General features: G+C 51.6%; 1 protein-coding gene across 2 annotated transcripts in view; it reads right to left on the bottom strand.

Annotated features, from left to right (window-relative positions):
• Positions 1-1,551, bottom strand: part of FDXR (ferredoxin reductase) — a 137,103-nt gene extending 135,552 nt beyond the window's left edge. For both annotated transcript variants that reach the window (XM_077459634.1, XM_077459633.1), the window contains exon 1: positions 1,422-1,551. In XM_077459634.1, coding sequence (XP_077315760.1) covers positions 1,422-1,509 — 88 coding nt within the window. In that variant the 5' untranslated portion in view covers positions 1,510-1,551. The remainder of the gene's footprint in view (positions 1-1,421) is intronic.
• Between the last annotated feature and the right edge of the window lie 10,148 nt (positions 1,552-11,699).

Genomic DNA, 11,699 nt, shown 5'->3' with positions numbered 1-11,699 from the left:
ATATGGTCAATAAAGGGAGTACAGCCTTTGTCCTGTGACCTGGTGTTATATAGCATGGCTACATTCACACAAGTGGCCAGAGGTGGATAGTTTCAGAGGCAAACAAAATGACTTTTGGATGCAGCAGCACTGTGGGCACAAAAACGTGTGATTTAGCTGCGGACAAAACTCTGCAATGCTTACCCTGGGCACACTCTTTCCCCCTCATGCAGCTTGCCAGTGTCTAAATGCAGCCTTACCCATGCCCGGATCAGAGCGGTGATCTCCGTGTGTCACGGAGCTGTGCATTGAATTGCCCGGGCGGCTGCAGTAACAATGTCCCGCCTCCTGTAATCACGTCACGCTGATTCAATGTCCCGCCATTGGATCAGTGTACCGTCTGTCACAGGAGGCGGGACATTGTTACTGCAGCCGCCCAGGCAATTCAATGCACAGGTCCGTGACACACGGAGATCACTGCACTGTCGGGCGGGACGAAAGGAGGACAGAGGACTGGGGACGGACAAGGAAAACACCCGTGCAATGGGCGGAGCCCCACACAGGCCCCTCCCCCATTTTCGGCCCCATTATCGGCAAGATTTTCCTTTCGGCATTTTGCCGAAAACACCATTTTCGGCCGATATGTTTCGGCGGCCGAAATTTCGGTGCATCCCTAGAAAATATATATTCCAAGTCATTTTCTAGGCATGATTTTTTACACCATGTCTGTGAGAAGTGTCAGAATGGTCCCGGACTGAAGCAGTGAAGGGTCTGCTCGCACACGTGCAGTGCGGGAATGTGTGCAAAATTGGTGTTTTCCCGCACAGAAATGTGCTGCCTTCTGCAGAGGTGTGCAGTGTCATTTACGCCTAACTTGAATGCATTTAGCAAACGTGTGTGTGTGTGTGTGTGTGTGTGTGTGTGTGTGTGTGTGTGTGTCCACCACATCCCATGCTACAATACGCCCACCCCAACCCACGCTACTACAATGCGCCCACCCCAACCCACGCTACGACAATGCGCCCACCCCGCGCTACTACAAAGCGCCCACCCCAACCCACGCTACTACAATGCGCCCACCCCATCCCACGCTATTACAATGCGCCCACCCCATCCCACGCTACTACAATGCGCCCATCCCATCCTACTACAATATCCCCACCACGACTTTTCGTGGGATTGTATGAAATCATACACCACGTATTATTTTGCACATTTCATGCACACAGAGTGACGATGAGAAGGAATGGGTGGTCTGCCCTACACTATGTTCTCACTCAGACAGGAGCCCATCCATTGTACATGTCACCTCTGTGCCTGCCTGTCATTGAATACACACCTCCTGTGTACTGAGTCCAGAGGATGGACATGACACGGAGCTGTGCGTACACTGCACTCCGTACATCCCATCCACTACTATTACATCCCCACCCCAGACTTACCCGGACATCTTGTGGTTGGCAGGCTGCGAGTTCCGCCATACACAACACGGCGCCCGATCCCACACAGCCAGCTACAGCTAGGAGACATGGCGAATGACTAGACCCTGCCCGGCCACCGGCACAAACTCCGCCCCCATGTGGGCGTTTCCTCCACACGCCGCACCCCCTGTAGGCTGGGCCCGCCCACAGCGCCAAGTAAGTTCAGTACAAGACTTCCTTGTATAGAAGAGAACTTCCATAGACTGACTGCGGAGCGATCTGTTATGTGTGTCCGCTGATTGTATGATCTGTGTCAGCACATCCCCTTCTATGTAAATAGTACCAATTATATAGATCTATGGGGCGTCCATGGTGCTGACTCGTGATTATGGGCTCTGCAAATACAATATAAGTGGCGTCACCCCCTCCGCCAACTATAGTGCTCCCTCAGTGCAGACCACCCCATCAGTATAGAGCTACCAGCCAGTGCAGACCCCCCTCATCAGTATAGACCTACCCCCCCCCAGTGCAGACCCACTCATCAGTATAGACCTACCCCCCCCCCCCCCAGTGCAGACCCCCCTCATCAGTATAGACCTACCCCCCCCCCCCCCCCCCAGTGCAGACCCACTCATCAGTATAGACCTACCCCCCCAGTGCAGACCCCCTCATCAGTATAGACCTACCCCCCAGTGCAGACCCCCTCATCAGTATAGACCTACCCCCCAGTGCAGACCCACTCATCAGTATAGACCTACCCCCCCAGTGCAGACCCCCTCATCAGTATAGACCTACCCCCCCCCCCCCCAGTGCAGACCCCCTCATCAGTATAGAGCTACCCCCCAGTGCAGACCCCCTCATCAGTATAGAGCTACCCCCCAGTGCAGACCCCCTCATCAGTACAGAGCTACCCCCCAGTGCAGACCCCCTCATCAGTACAGACCTACCCCCCAGTGCAGACCCCCTCATCAGTACAGACCTACCCCCCAGTGCAGACCCCCCTCATCAGTACAGACCTACCCCCCAGTGCAGACCCCCCCCATCAGTATAGAGCTACCCCCCAGTGCAGACCCCCCCCCCATCAGCATAGACCCCCCTCATCAGTATAGAGCTACCCCCCCCAGTGCAGACCCCCCTCATCAGCATAGACCCCCTCAGTACAGACCCCCCTCATCAGTATAGAGCTACCCCCCAAGTGCAGACCCCCCCCCCTCATCAGTATAGACCCCCCTCATCAGTATAGAGCTACCCCCCAGTGCAGACCCCCCATCAGCATAGACCCCCCTCATCAGTATAGACCTACCTCCCAGTGAAGACCCCCCTCATCAGTATAGAGCTACCCCCCAGTGCAGACCCCCCCATCAGCATAGACCCCCCTCAGTACAAACCCCCCTCATCAGTATAGACCTACCCCCAGTAGCATAGACCCCCCTCAGTACAGACCCCCCTTATCAGTATAGAGCTACCCCCCAGTGCAGACCCCCATCAGCATAGACCCCCCTCAGTACAGACCCCCCCTCATCAGTACAGACCTACCCCCCAGTGCAGACCCACCCCACCAGCATAGACCCCGCTCAGTGCTGACCCCCCCATCAGCATAGACCACCCTCAGTGAAGACCCCCCACCAGCATAGAGCCCCCTCAGTGCAGATCCCCCCATCAGCATAGATCCCCCTTAGTGCAGACCCCCCCATCAGTATAGACCTACCGCCCAGTGCAGACCCATCAGCATAGACCCCCCTCAGTGCTGAACCCCCTATCAGCATAGACCACCCTCAGTGACGACCCCCCCAACCAGCATAGAACCCTATTAGTGCAGACGCCCCCATCAGCATAGAGCCCCCTTAGTGCAGACCCCCCACCAGCATAGAGCCCCCTTAGTGCAGACCCCCCCACCAGCATAGAGCTCCCTCAGTGCAGACCCCCCCATCAGCATAGATCCCCCACCAGCATAGACACCCCCATCAGCATAGACCACCCTCATTGAAGACCCCCCCACCAGCATAGAGCCCCCTCAGTGCAGATCCCCCCATTAGCATAGAGCCCCCTTAGTGCAGACCCCCCATCAGTATAGACCTACCGCCCAGTGCAGACCCCCCCATCAGCATAGACCACCCTCAGTGAAGACCCCCCCAACCAGCATAGAATCCTCTCAGTGCAGACGCCCCCATCAGCATAGAGCCCCCTTAATGCAGAACCCCCCACCAGCATAGAGCCCCCTTAGTGCAGACACCCCCACCAGCATAGAGCCCCCTCAGTGCAGACCACCTATCAGAATAGACCACCCCCACCAGCATAGACCTCCTCCAGTGCAGACACCCCCATCAGCAAAGACACCCCCCTCAGTGCAGCCCCCCCCACCAGCATAGACCGCCCTCAGTGCAGACCCCCCCATCAGCAAAGACACCCCCTCTAAGTGCAGACCCCCCATCAGCTTAGAGACCCCCCCATCAGCATAGAGCCCCCTCAGTGCAGACCCCCCAACAGCATAGAGCCCCCTTAGTGCAAACCCCCCATCAGCAAAGACACCCGCCACCAACATAGGCTGCCCTCAGTCCAGCCCCCCCCCCTATCAGCAAAGACACCCCCTCTCAGTGCAGACTCCCTCGTCCCTCCATCAGCACAGACCCCCCCAGTGCAGACCCCCCATCAGCTTAGACACCCCCCCACTGCAGACCCCCCATCAGCATAGAGCCCCCTTAGTGCAGACCCCCCACCAGCATAGACCCCCCCCACTGCAGACCCCCCCCCTCTCCACTTGTGCTAGTAGCCGTCCCCTCCCATAGTGCCCCCTGCACATGTCCATCTACAGATACAATACACTGTTCAGACCTCAGAACAGTGGGATAAGCACAGCGGTGTGTCCCTCCTCCTGTGTACATGTAAACAGAGAGAGGCGGGAGGGGGCAGTCCGCTCCGTTGAGAGAGACACACCGATCAGTGTAGGGGTGTGCGGACCGTGCAATGCCACTGCCCACAGGTGTCAACCCTCTGTGGTGTGTTACCCGGGTGCAGCCTGCACCCCCCAACCCCCCTTAGCAACGCCACTGTTAATATATGGATTATGTGTATCATAATATTAATAGGCAAAATCATAACTACTATTATAATATATATTCTATATACAGTATGATATGTTTTATATCATAGGTGTGCACAGTCTATTGCATTAGGGTGTGCACCTAAAATCTCAAACACACGTGCGTGTATATATGTACGGACAGTGGCAGTAGATGGTGCAGTAGTTTTTATTTTTATTATTTTATTTATATATTTATTTTTACAGGTTTTTTTTATAATTTTTTTAGCAAATTTTGTAAAAATACATGTACCCCATTACCATTTCACACAGGGGGAGGTCGGGATCTCGCGGGCATGGAGCCTGGTATGGTTTTTTTCCTGCAGCCTGCCAGGTTGCGTGCTCGGATAAGGGTCTGGTATGGATTTTGGGGGGACCCTACACCATTTTTTTTTAAAATTTGGCATAGGGTTCCCCTTAAAATCCATACGAGACCTGAAGGGCCTGGTATGGATTCTAGGGGGACCCCCACACAATTTTTTTTTAACTTTGGTTTGGGCTCTTTTTTCAAAGAGTCTTATATATATTGCCGAGACCCTACAATTCACTATAGCCACAATCAGTTTTAAATGACAATTTTTCCTTTAGAAATGTAATTTTGCTGTTGTACTGTTCTAAACACGGGAAAAATTTGCCACGTTACAGGCATACTATAAACACCCCCCAGGTACGAAATTTAAAGGAATATTTCACTTTTATTGTTTCACTTTAAGCATTATTAAAATCACTGCACTGATACATGTCCCCTGGGGCAGGACCCAGGACCCCAAACACTTTTTATGACAATAACTTGCATATAAGCCTTTAAAATTAGCGCTTTTGATTATTCATGTTTGAGTCCCGTAGACTTTAATGGTGTTCGTGTGTTCTGCCAAAATCTGCCAATTTTCTGCTGCAAACTGAACCGGGGGGTGTTCGTCTCATCCCTAATGATGAGTAAAGAAAGTGTTGTAAAAAAGACAGCTGAAGCAAGCACAACCTGGACTATTGTTATGATCACTATTTACCCAATCATTGATGTATGTAGATATTCGATGTGCTATGTTATGTACATTTGTTAATAAACTTGTTTTTTGATTGAATATTTGTTTCCATTCATGTGCCTCACTCAAAGGCCCAAACTTTCCCCATCTTTGCAAGCCAGATAATAGTCTCCAGTGTTGGGGAGAGAGGGGAGAAATAGGAGGGGACGTCCGTCTCCCTCAAAATTCATGATAGTTAGGGAGTTCTAAGTAATTTTCTAGCAAAAAATACAGATTTTAACTTATAAATAGGGATGAGCTTCACGTTCGACTCGAACATCGTCTGTTCGGCGAATTCCAATCATTATGGGCCGTTCACGCCAAATTCGTGTGGCACGTCACGGCCCATAATTCACTGCGGCATTGCTGGCTGCTGATTGGCCAATCACAGCACAGAAAAAACGGAGAGCCATGATTGGCCAAAGCCAGGGTGGCTTTGGCCAATTATGTCTCAGGGGGTTTAGTACACACCCCACACTATATAAGGCCGCCTGCATGTTCCGGCTTTTTATCCGACTACACTCCTGCTTTTATACCTGATCCGCCTACCCGTTGCCGAATCTGCCTGTGACCTGACTACGCTTCTGCCTGCTGTACACCTGATCTGCCTACCCATTGCCATACCTGCCTGTGACCTGACTACGCTCCTGCCTGCTGTTGTACCCGGTCTGCTCGTCTGCTGCCAAGACCTGCCCATGATCCGGCTACATTCCAGCCCGCTAGCAGCCAAGTCCGGCTTCCCACCTGTGTGTTCCTGGCTCCTACCTGCACAGACTTCACGACTTATTCCAGGCGCTCTTACTCCACTGTGCCCCAGCACCAGCTGTCCCAATACCAGAGGCTCTTGGGCCGGAGTTTTACGGGAGGCCATCCTCTACACGTCAGGCTCCCCACCAGGTACGTGACAGTATCAAGCAGCCATGAATGAGCCTGCAGGAGGAACCTCTCCCTGCAGGAGAAATATGTGCGTCTGGAAGAACATGGGCAAGCCCAGCTGTCCTCTGCCGTTCCTGCTGCGGTGCTGACATCCCCGGAGCCAAGAGTGCCTAGCCCTGACAGATTTTCTGGAGATTGGACTAAGTTCAGAGCATTTCGCAATGCCTGCCAGCTCTACTTTTCACTCCAGCCACAGACTTTTTCTGCAGAGACTACAAGGGTGGGGTTCATTATATCCCTGCTCCAAGGCGAGCCCCAGACCTGGGCACATTGTCTGTTGGAAAGGAAGAACATACAACTAAATACTATGTCCTCCTTCTTTCAGGCAATGTCCAATTTGTACGAGGACCCTCAACTAACCACTACTGCCGAGTCCGCTCTCCATGCACTCCAGCAAGGCCACAGAGCGGCCGAGGACTGTATAATGGCCTTCTGATGCTGGAGTGCAGACACCGGTTGGAATGATGCAGCCCTCCGACACCAATTCCGCCTGGGGTTATCGGAAAACTTGAAAGACGAGTTACCTCGTGTGGGTGTTCCAAGTTCCTTGGAGGACTTAATTACATTGACAATTCAGATTGATCGTTGCCTGCGAGAACGTAGGCGGTAAGTTAGCCGTTCCAGCCCAACCCGTATGGATGGTGGCCAAGTTCCCGGTTCCTGCTCGACCGACTTCTGTCAAGTTGGCTCCTTCAGCACCCACATGACTAGGCCTGATTCACCCGTCACTGTCTCCTGAGGAACGGGTACGATGTCTTCAAGGCAACCTCTGCCTCTACTGTAGCAGGGCAGGTCACTATGTACAGTACCATCCGGCTAAGAGACGTAGATATTCCTCTGTTTCTCCATTAAGCCAAGTGGCCCCGCCAGCAACCTCTGCGCAATTGGCACTTGCTGTAACCTTCCAACTCCCACGGAAAAGTGTGTCAAAAACCGCAATTATGGACTCTGGGGCGTGCAGTTGCTTCATTGACTTGGCATTCGCTGCCAAACAAGGCATTCCCCTTCAATTCAAAGAGCGGGGGCTTACCGTATTCTTGGCTGATGGCTCTTGTATAAAATCTGGACTGGGGACCCAGGAAAATCCTCCATTGCTGACTACGACCCTTCGTGGCCATAAAGAACTTTTGCATCTAAGAACACCAAGCCCAATGTGCTGTCACGCATGTTCGAGGATCCAAAGGACTTACCAGTATCTGATACCATCTTACCAGCAGGGAATTTTTTGTTGTATAATCCGATCTCATGTCACAGCTGAAGCAGGCATACGGAGTTACCCCTGACCCTATCAGAGACACATTACAGGCAAGAGAAGGACTTTTTTGGACAGGTAACAGAGTCTTCGTCCCAGAAGCAGTCCGGATACCAGTTCTGGGAACCTGCCATAATCACCCCCTAGCAGGTCACTTTGGTATTCACAAAACAATAGAATTAGTGCAACGCACATTTTGGTGGCCTAATCTGGAGGAAGACTGCAAGAAATACATAGATACATGCATTACCTGCATCCGAAACAAAACTACCCAAAATAAGGCTTGGGGCTTTTTCCGACATTTGCTGGTGCCCGACAGGCTGTGGACCATGATTTCCATGGACTTTATAGTCAAACTGCCATCCTCTGAGGACTGTACAGCCATCTTCATCATAGTTGACCGGTTGACTAAGATGGCCCATTTCTTACCCCTGAAGGGTACGCCCTCCGCTGTAGCGACTGCTCGAGTGTTTATTAAGGAAGTTGTTAGACTCCATGGGGTACCCATCGACATCCTCTGACTGAGGAGTCCAGTTTTCCTCAAAGTTTTGATGGGCACTAAGTGAAGCCTTAAAGATCAAACTTTCCATGTCATCCGCATATCACCCGCAGTCTAGCGGCCAGACCGAACGGACTAACCAGACTTTGGAACAGTACATCTGTTGCAGCTACCAAGCAATCTCCATTCTTTTCAAATTATGGCTTCCATCCAACCTTTTTGCCTGACTTTGTTCCTGAGTCTTCATTACCAGCCATCCAAAGCACTGTGGATTTCTTTAAAAGCAACAACAAGCTGTTTCAAGAGGCCGTGACAAAGGCACAGGAGGATAATAAAAGAGCCTTTGATAGGAAGAGGAGAGGGGAACTCATTCTGCAACCAGGGGATCAAGTCTGGTTGGCTACAACCAATCTGAGACTGGCCTGTCCGTCAAAGAAGCTTGCTCCTAAATTTCTTGGGCCGTTTCCTGTGAAGAGAAGGATTAATGATGTCTCCTACGAGCTGTCTCTGCCAGAATCCTTCAGCATACACCCAGTATTTCATGTGTCCTTGTTAAAGCCCGCATTGCACGATCCCTTCTCTAATCGGGGGTCTAGACCGCCTGAACCAGTGATGGTCAATGGGGATGAAGAATTTGAGGTGGAGGAAATTGTAGACTGCAGGAGGAGAAGGGGTCAACTGCAATACCTAATCAAATGGAGAGGTTATGGGCCGGAGGAAAATTCATGGGAGCCTGAGCAGAATGTTCATGCTATGAACTTAATACATGCCTTCTTCCGCAGCCATCCTCTAAAAAGGAACCATCTGGGCATCCGGAGGCTGCCGTAAGGGGGGGCAATGTCAGGGAAGTCGCCCACGGAATACAGCTGACATCCTCAGGCACACACCTGTGCGCAGGTGCCAACAAAGTTCACCCAGATCTGCCACGTGTGCATCAGTGGGCACGCGTGCGCACTCGAGTGTGCGCGCGCCTGTTACCAGAACTTGGCATCAGGCGGCCTATTTAAACACAGAACTCAGCACTGTCTGGTTGCTGCTTGATCTACAGCATCACCTGAAACTCTGTTACCCTGTGTTGTTTCCTTAATACCGTTCCGGCTTGTTACCCGACTACGCTCCTGCCTACTGTTATACCTGATCTGCCTACCTGTTGCCAGACCTGCCTGTGACCTGACTACGCTTCTGCCTGCTGTACACCTGATCTGCCTACCTGTTGCCGCACCTGCCTGTGACCTGACTACACTTCTGCCTGCTGTATACCTGATCTGCCTACCCATTGCCATACCTGCCTGTGACATTGACCCTGCTCCTGCCTACTGTTGTACCCGGTCTGCTCGTCTGCTGCCAAGACCTGCCCTTGATCCGGCTACATTACAGCCCGCTAGCAGCCAAGTCTGGCTTCCCACCTGTGTGTTCCTGGCTCCTACCTGCACAGACTTCAGGACTTATTCCAGGCATTCTTACTCCACCATGCCCCAGCACCAGCTGTCCCACTACCAGCAGCTCTTGGGCCGGAGTTGTACGGGAGGCCTTCCTCTACACGTCAGGCTCACCACCAGGTACGTGACAGACACACTCGTCCTTTTTTTCGGCAGCTGGCCGTGTTGAGCTGCAACATGCCGAAGACTTGGTAGAGTGGATGACCAAGCCATCCTCATCCTCTCTCACCCAGGCTCAGGGTACTTTGTCTGGCAAAGCAGCTGCCATCACGACCTCTTCCCTGGGCTCAATGGCATCAGTCACTCCTTCCCTAGCCCCGCCATGTCTTCCTGAGCAGTCCCCCGAACTGTTTGACTACATTGTTGGGTACATGCTCCAGGAGGATGCCCAGCGTTTTGAAGGCTCTGATGATAGTACCCAGCTAGAGGAAGACAGTAACGTGAGCCCAGAGAGAGGGGGTGCCCAAGAAGGACAGCAATCTGGCAGTCATGTTCCCCCAGCTGCAGCATACTGCCAGGTTTTCTCCAGTGATGAGGAGGGAGGGGGTGATGAGGTCACTGACTCCACGTGGGTGCCTGATCGGAGCCAGGAGGAGGAGGTACATCTCCAACAAGGCAAGATGCCCTCCAGGGGCCAGCTTAAGGGCAGCACACCGACTGCATCACACCGCAGAGCTCTGCATATGCAGGAGCTCTGCTGTCTCTGCGTGCTATTCCAAAAGTTATTTGGTGTGGGCCTTTTTTGAGACGAGTGCATCAGATCGCACCGCTGCTATTTGCACCATATGTCTCAAGCGTATCTCGCGTGGCCAAAACATCAGCCACTTGGGCACCACATGCTTGACCAGACATATGTCGACCTGCCATGCAGTTCCTTGGCAAGCGTACCTAAAAGATCCACACCAAAGAACAAAGCGGACCTTTCCTTGCTCCTCTTCAGCTGGGATCTCCAACCTTACTATACCTTCAGTCCTCTCTGAAACCTGCACTGAGAGGAATAAAGGTATAGAATTAGGTGTGTCACAGCCAAGTACTTGCGGGCAATCTGCTATCAGTGCACCGACGTCAGATTGTACCAAGCAAATTTCCCTGCCCCAGCTGCCGCACCGCCTGAAGAAGTTCACTCCCAGCCACCTTAGCTAAATTGCTAGCACTTCAACTGCTGTGTAATAACTCGTACCTATGTTTTCCAAAGAGCTTAAAAATAATTTTTTTGGCTAGAGCTACACTTTAAAAATGTGCCAGTTCCAAATTACAAACAGATTCTACTTAACAACAAACCTACAATCCCTGTCTTGTTTGCACCGCCTGTATACTGCTGTTCAGAGTATATAGGGCCTGGGGGCCCCACGCCTTTCCTTTTTTTAATTTGGGTGCGGGGTTCCCCTTAATATCCATACACTCCCCAAAGGGCCTGTTAATGGACTGGGGGGGGTACCCATGCCACTTGTCTAACTGATTTTCATCCATATTGCCAGGACCAGACATTACATTAAAGCCGCAAGCAGTTTTAAATTACTTTTATTCCTTTAAAAATATCATTTTGTGCAGGGACTGTTCTAAGCACAGGAAACGCGCGCCACTTTACAGGCATACTATAGACAGTGTTAGACACCCCCCAGGTACGATATTTAAAAGAATATTTCACTTTTATTTTTTCACTTTAAGTATCATTAAAATCACTGCTCCCGAAAAAACGGCCATTTTAAAACTTTTTTTTGCATTGATACATGTCCCCTGGGGAAAGATCCGGGTCCCTAAACCATTTTTAGGACAATAACGTGCATAGTAGCCTTTAAAATTAGCACTATTGGTTTGGAACGTTCAAGTCCCATAGACTTTAACGGGTTTCTAAAGTTTTGCGAAAATTTTCGGTCTGTTCGCGGGTTCTGGTGCGAACCGAACCAGGGGGTGTTCGGCTCATCCCTAGTGAAGCTCTAGCGACTGTTCCTATAGATTCAACCAGGGCCATCTTTAAGGCAGGGCAAAAGGGGCAGCTGCCCTGGGCTCTGTCATTATTGTGGGGCCCAAAGCAGCTGCCCCATATTTGACAACTATCCCAGTTTAAATTC

Source organism: Lithobates pipiens, unplaced genomic scaffold (genome assembly GCF_037356315.1).
Source record: "Lithobates pipiens isolate NorthernLeopardFrog02 unplaced genomic scaffold, aLitPip1_a1.2 Scaffold_28, whole genome shotgun sequence".
NCBI lineage: Eukaryota > Metazoa > Chordata > Amphibia > Anura > Ranidae > Lithobates > Lithobates pipiens.
This window is presented reverse-complemented; position numbering and strand designations above follow the sequence as displayed.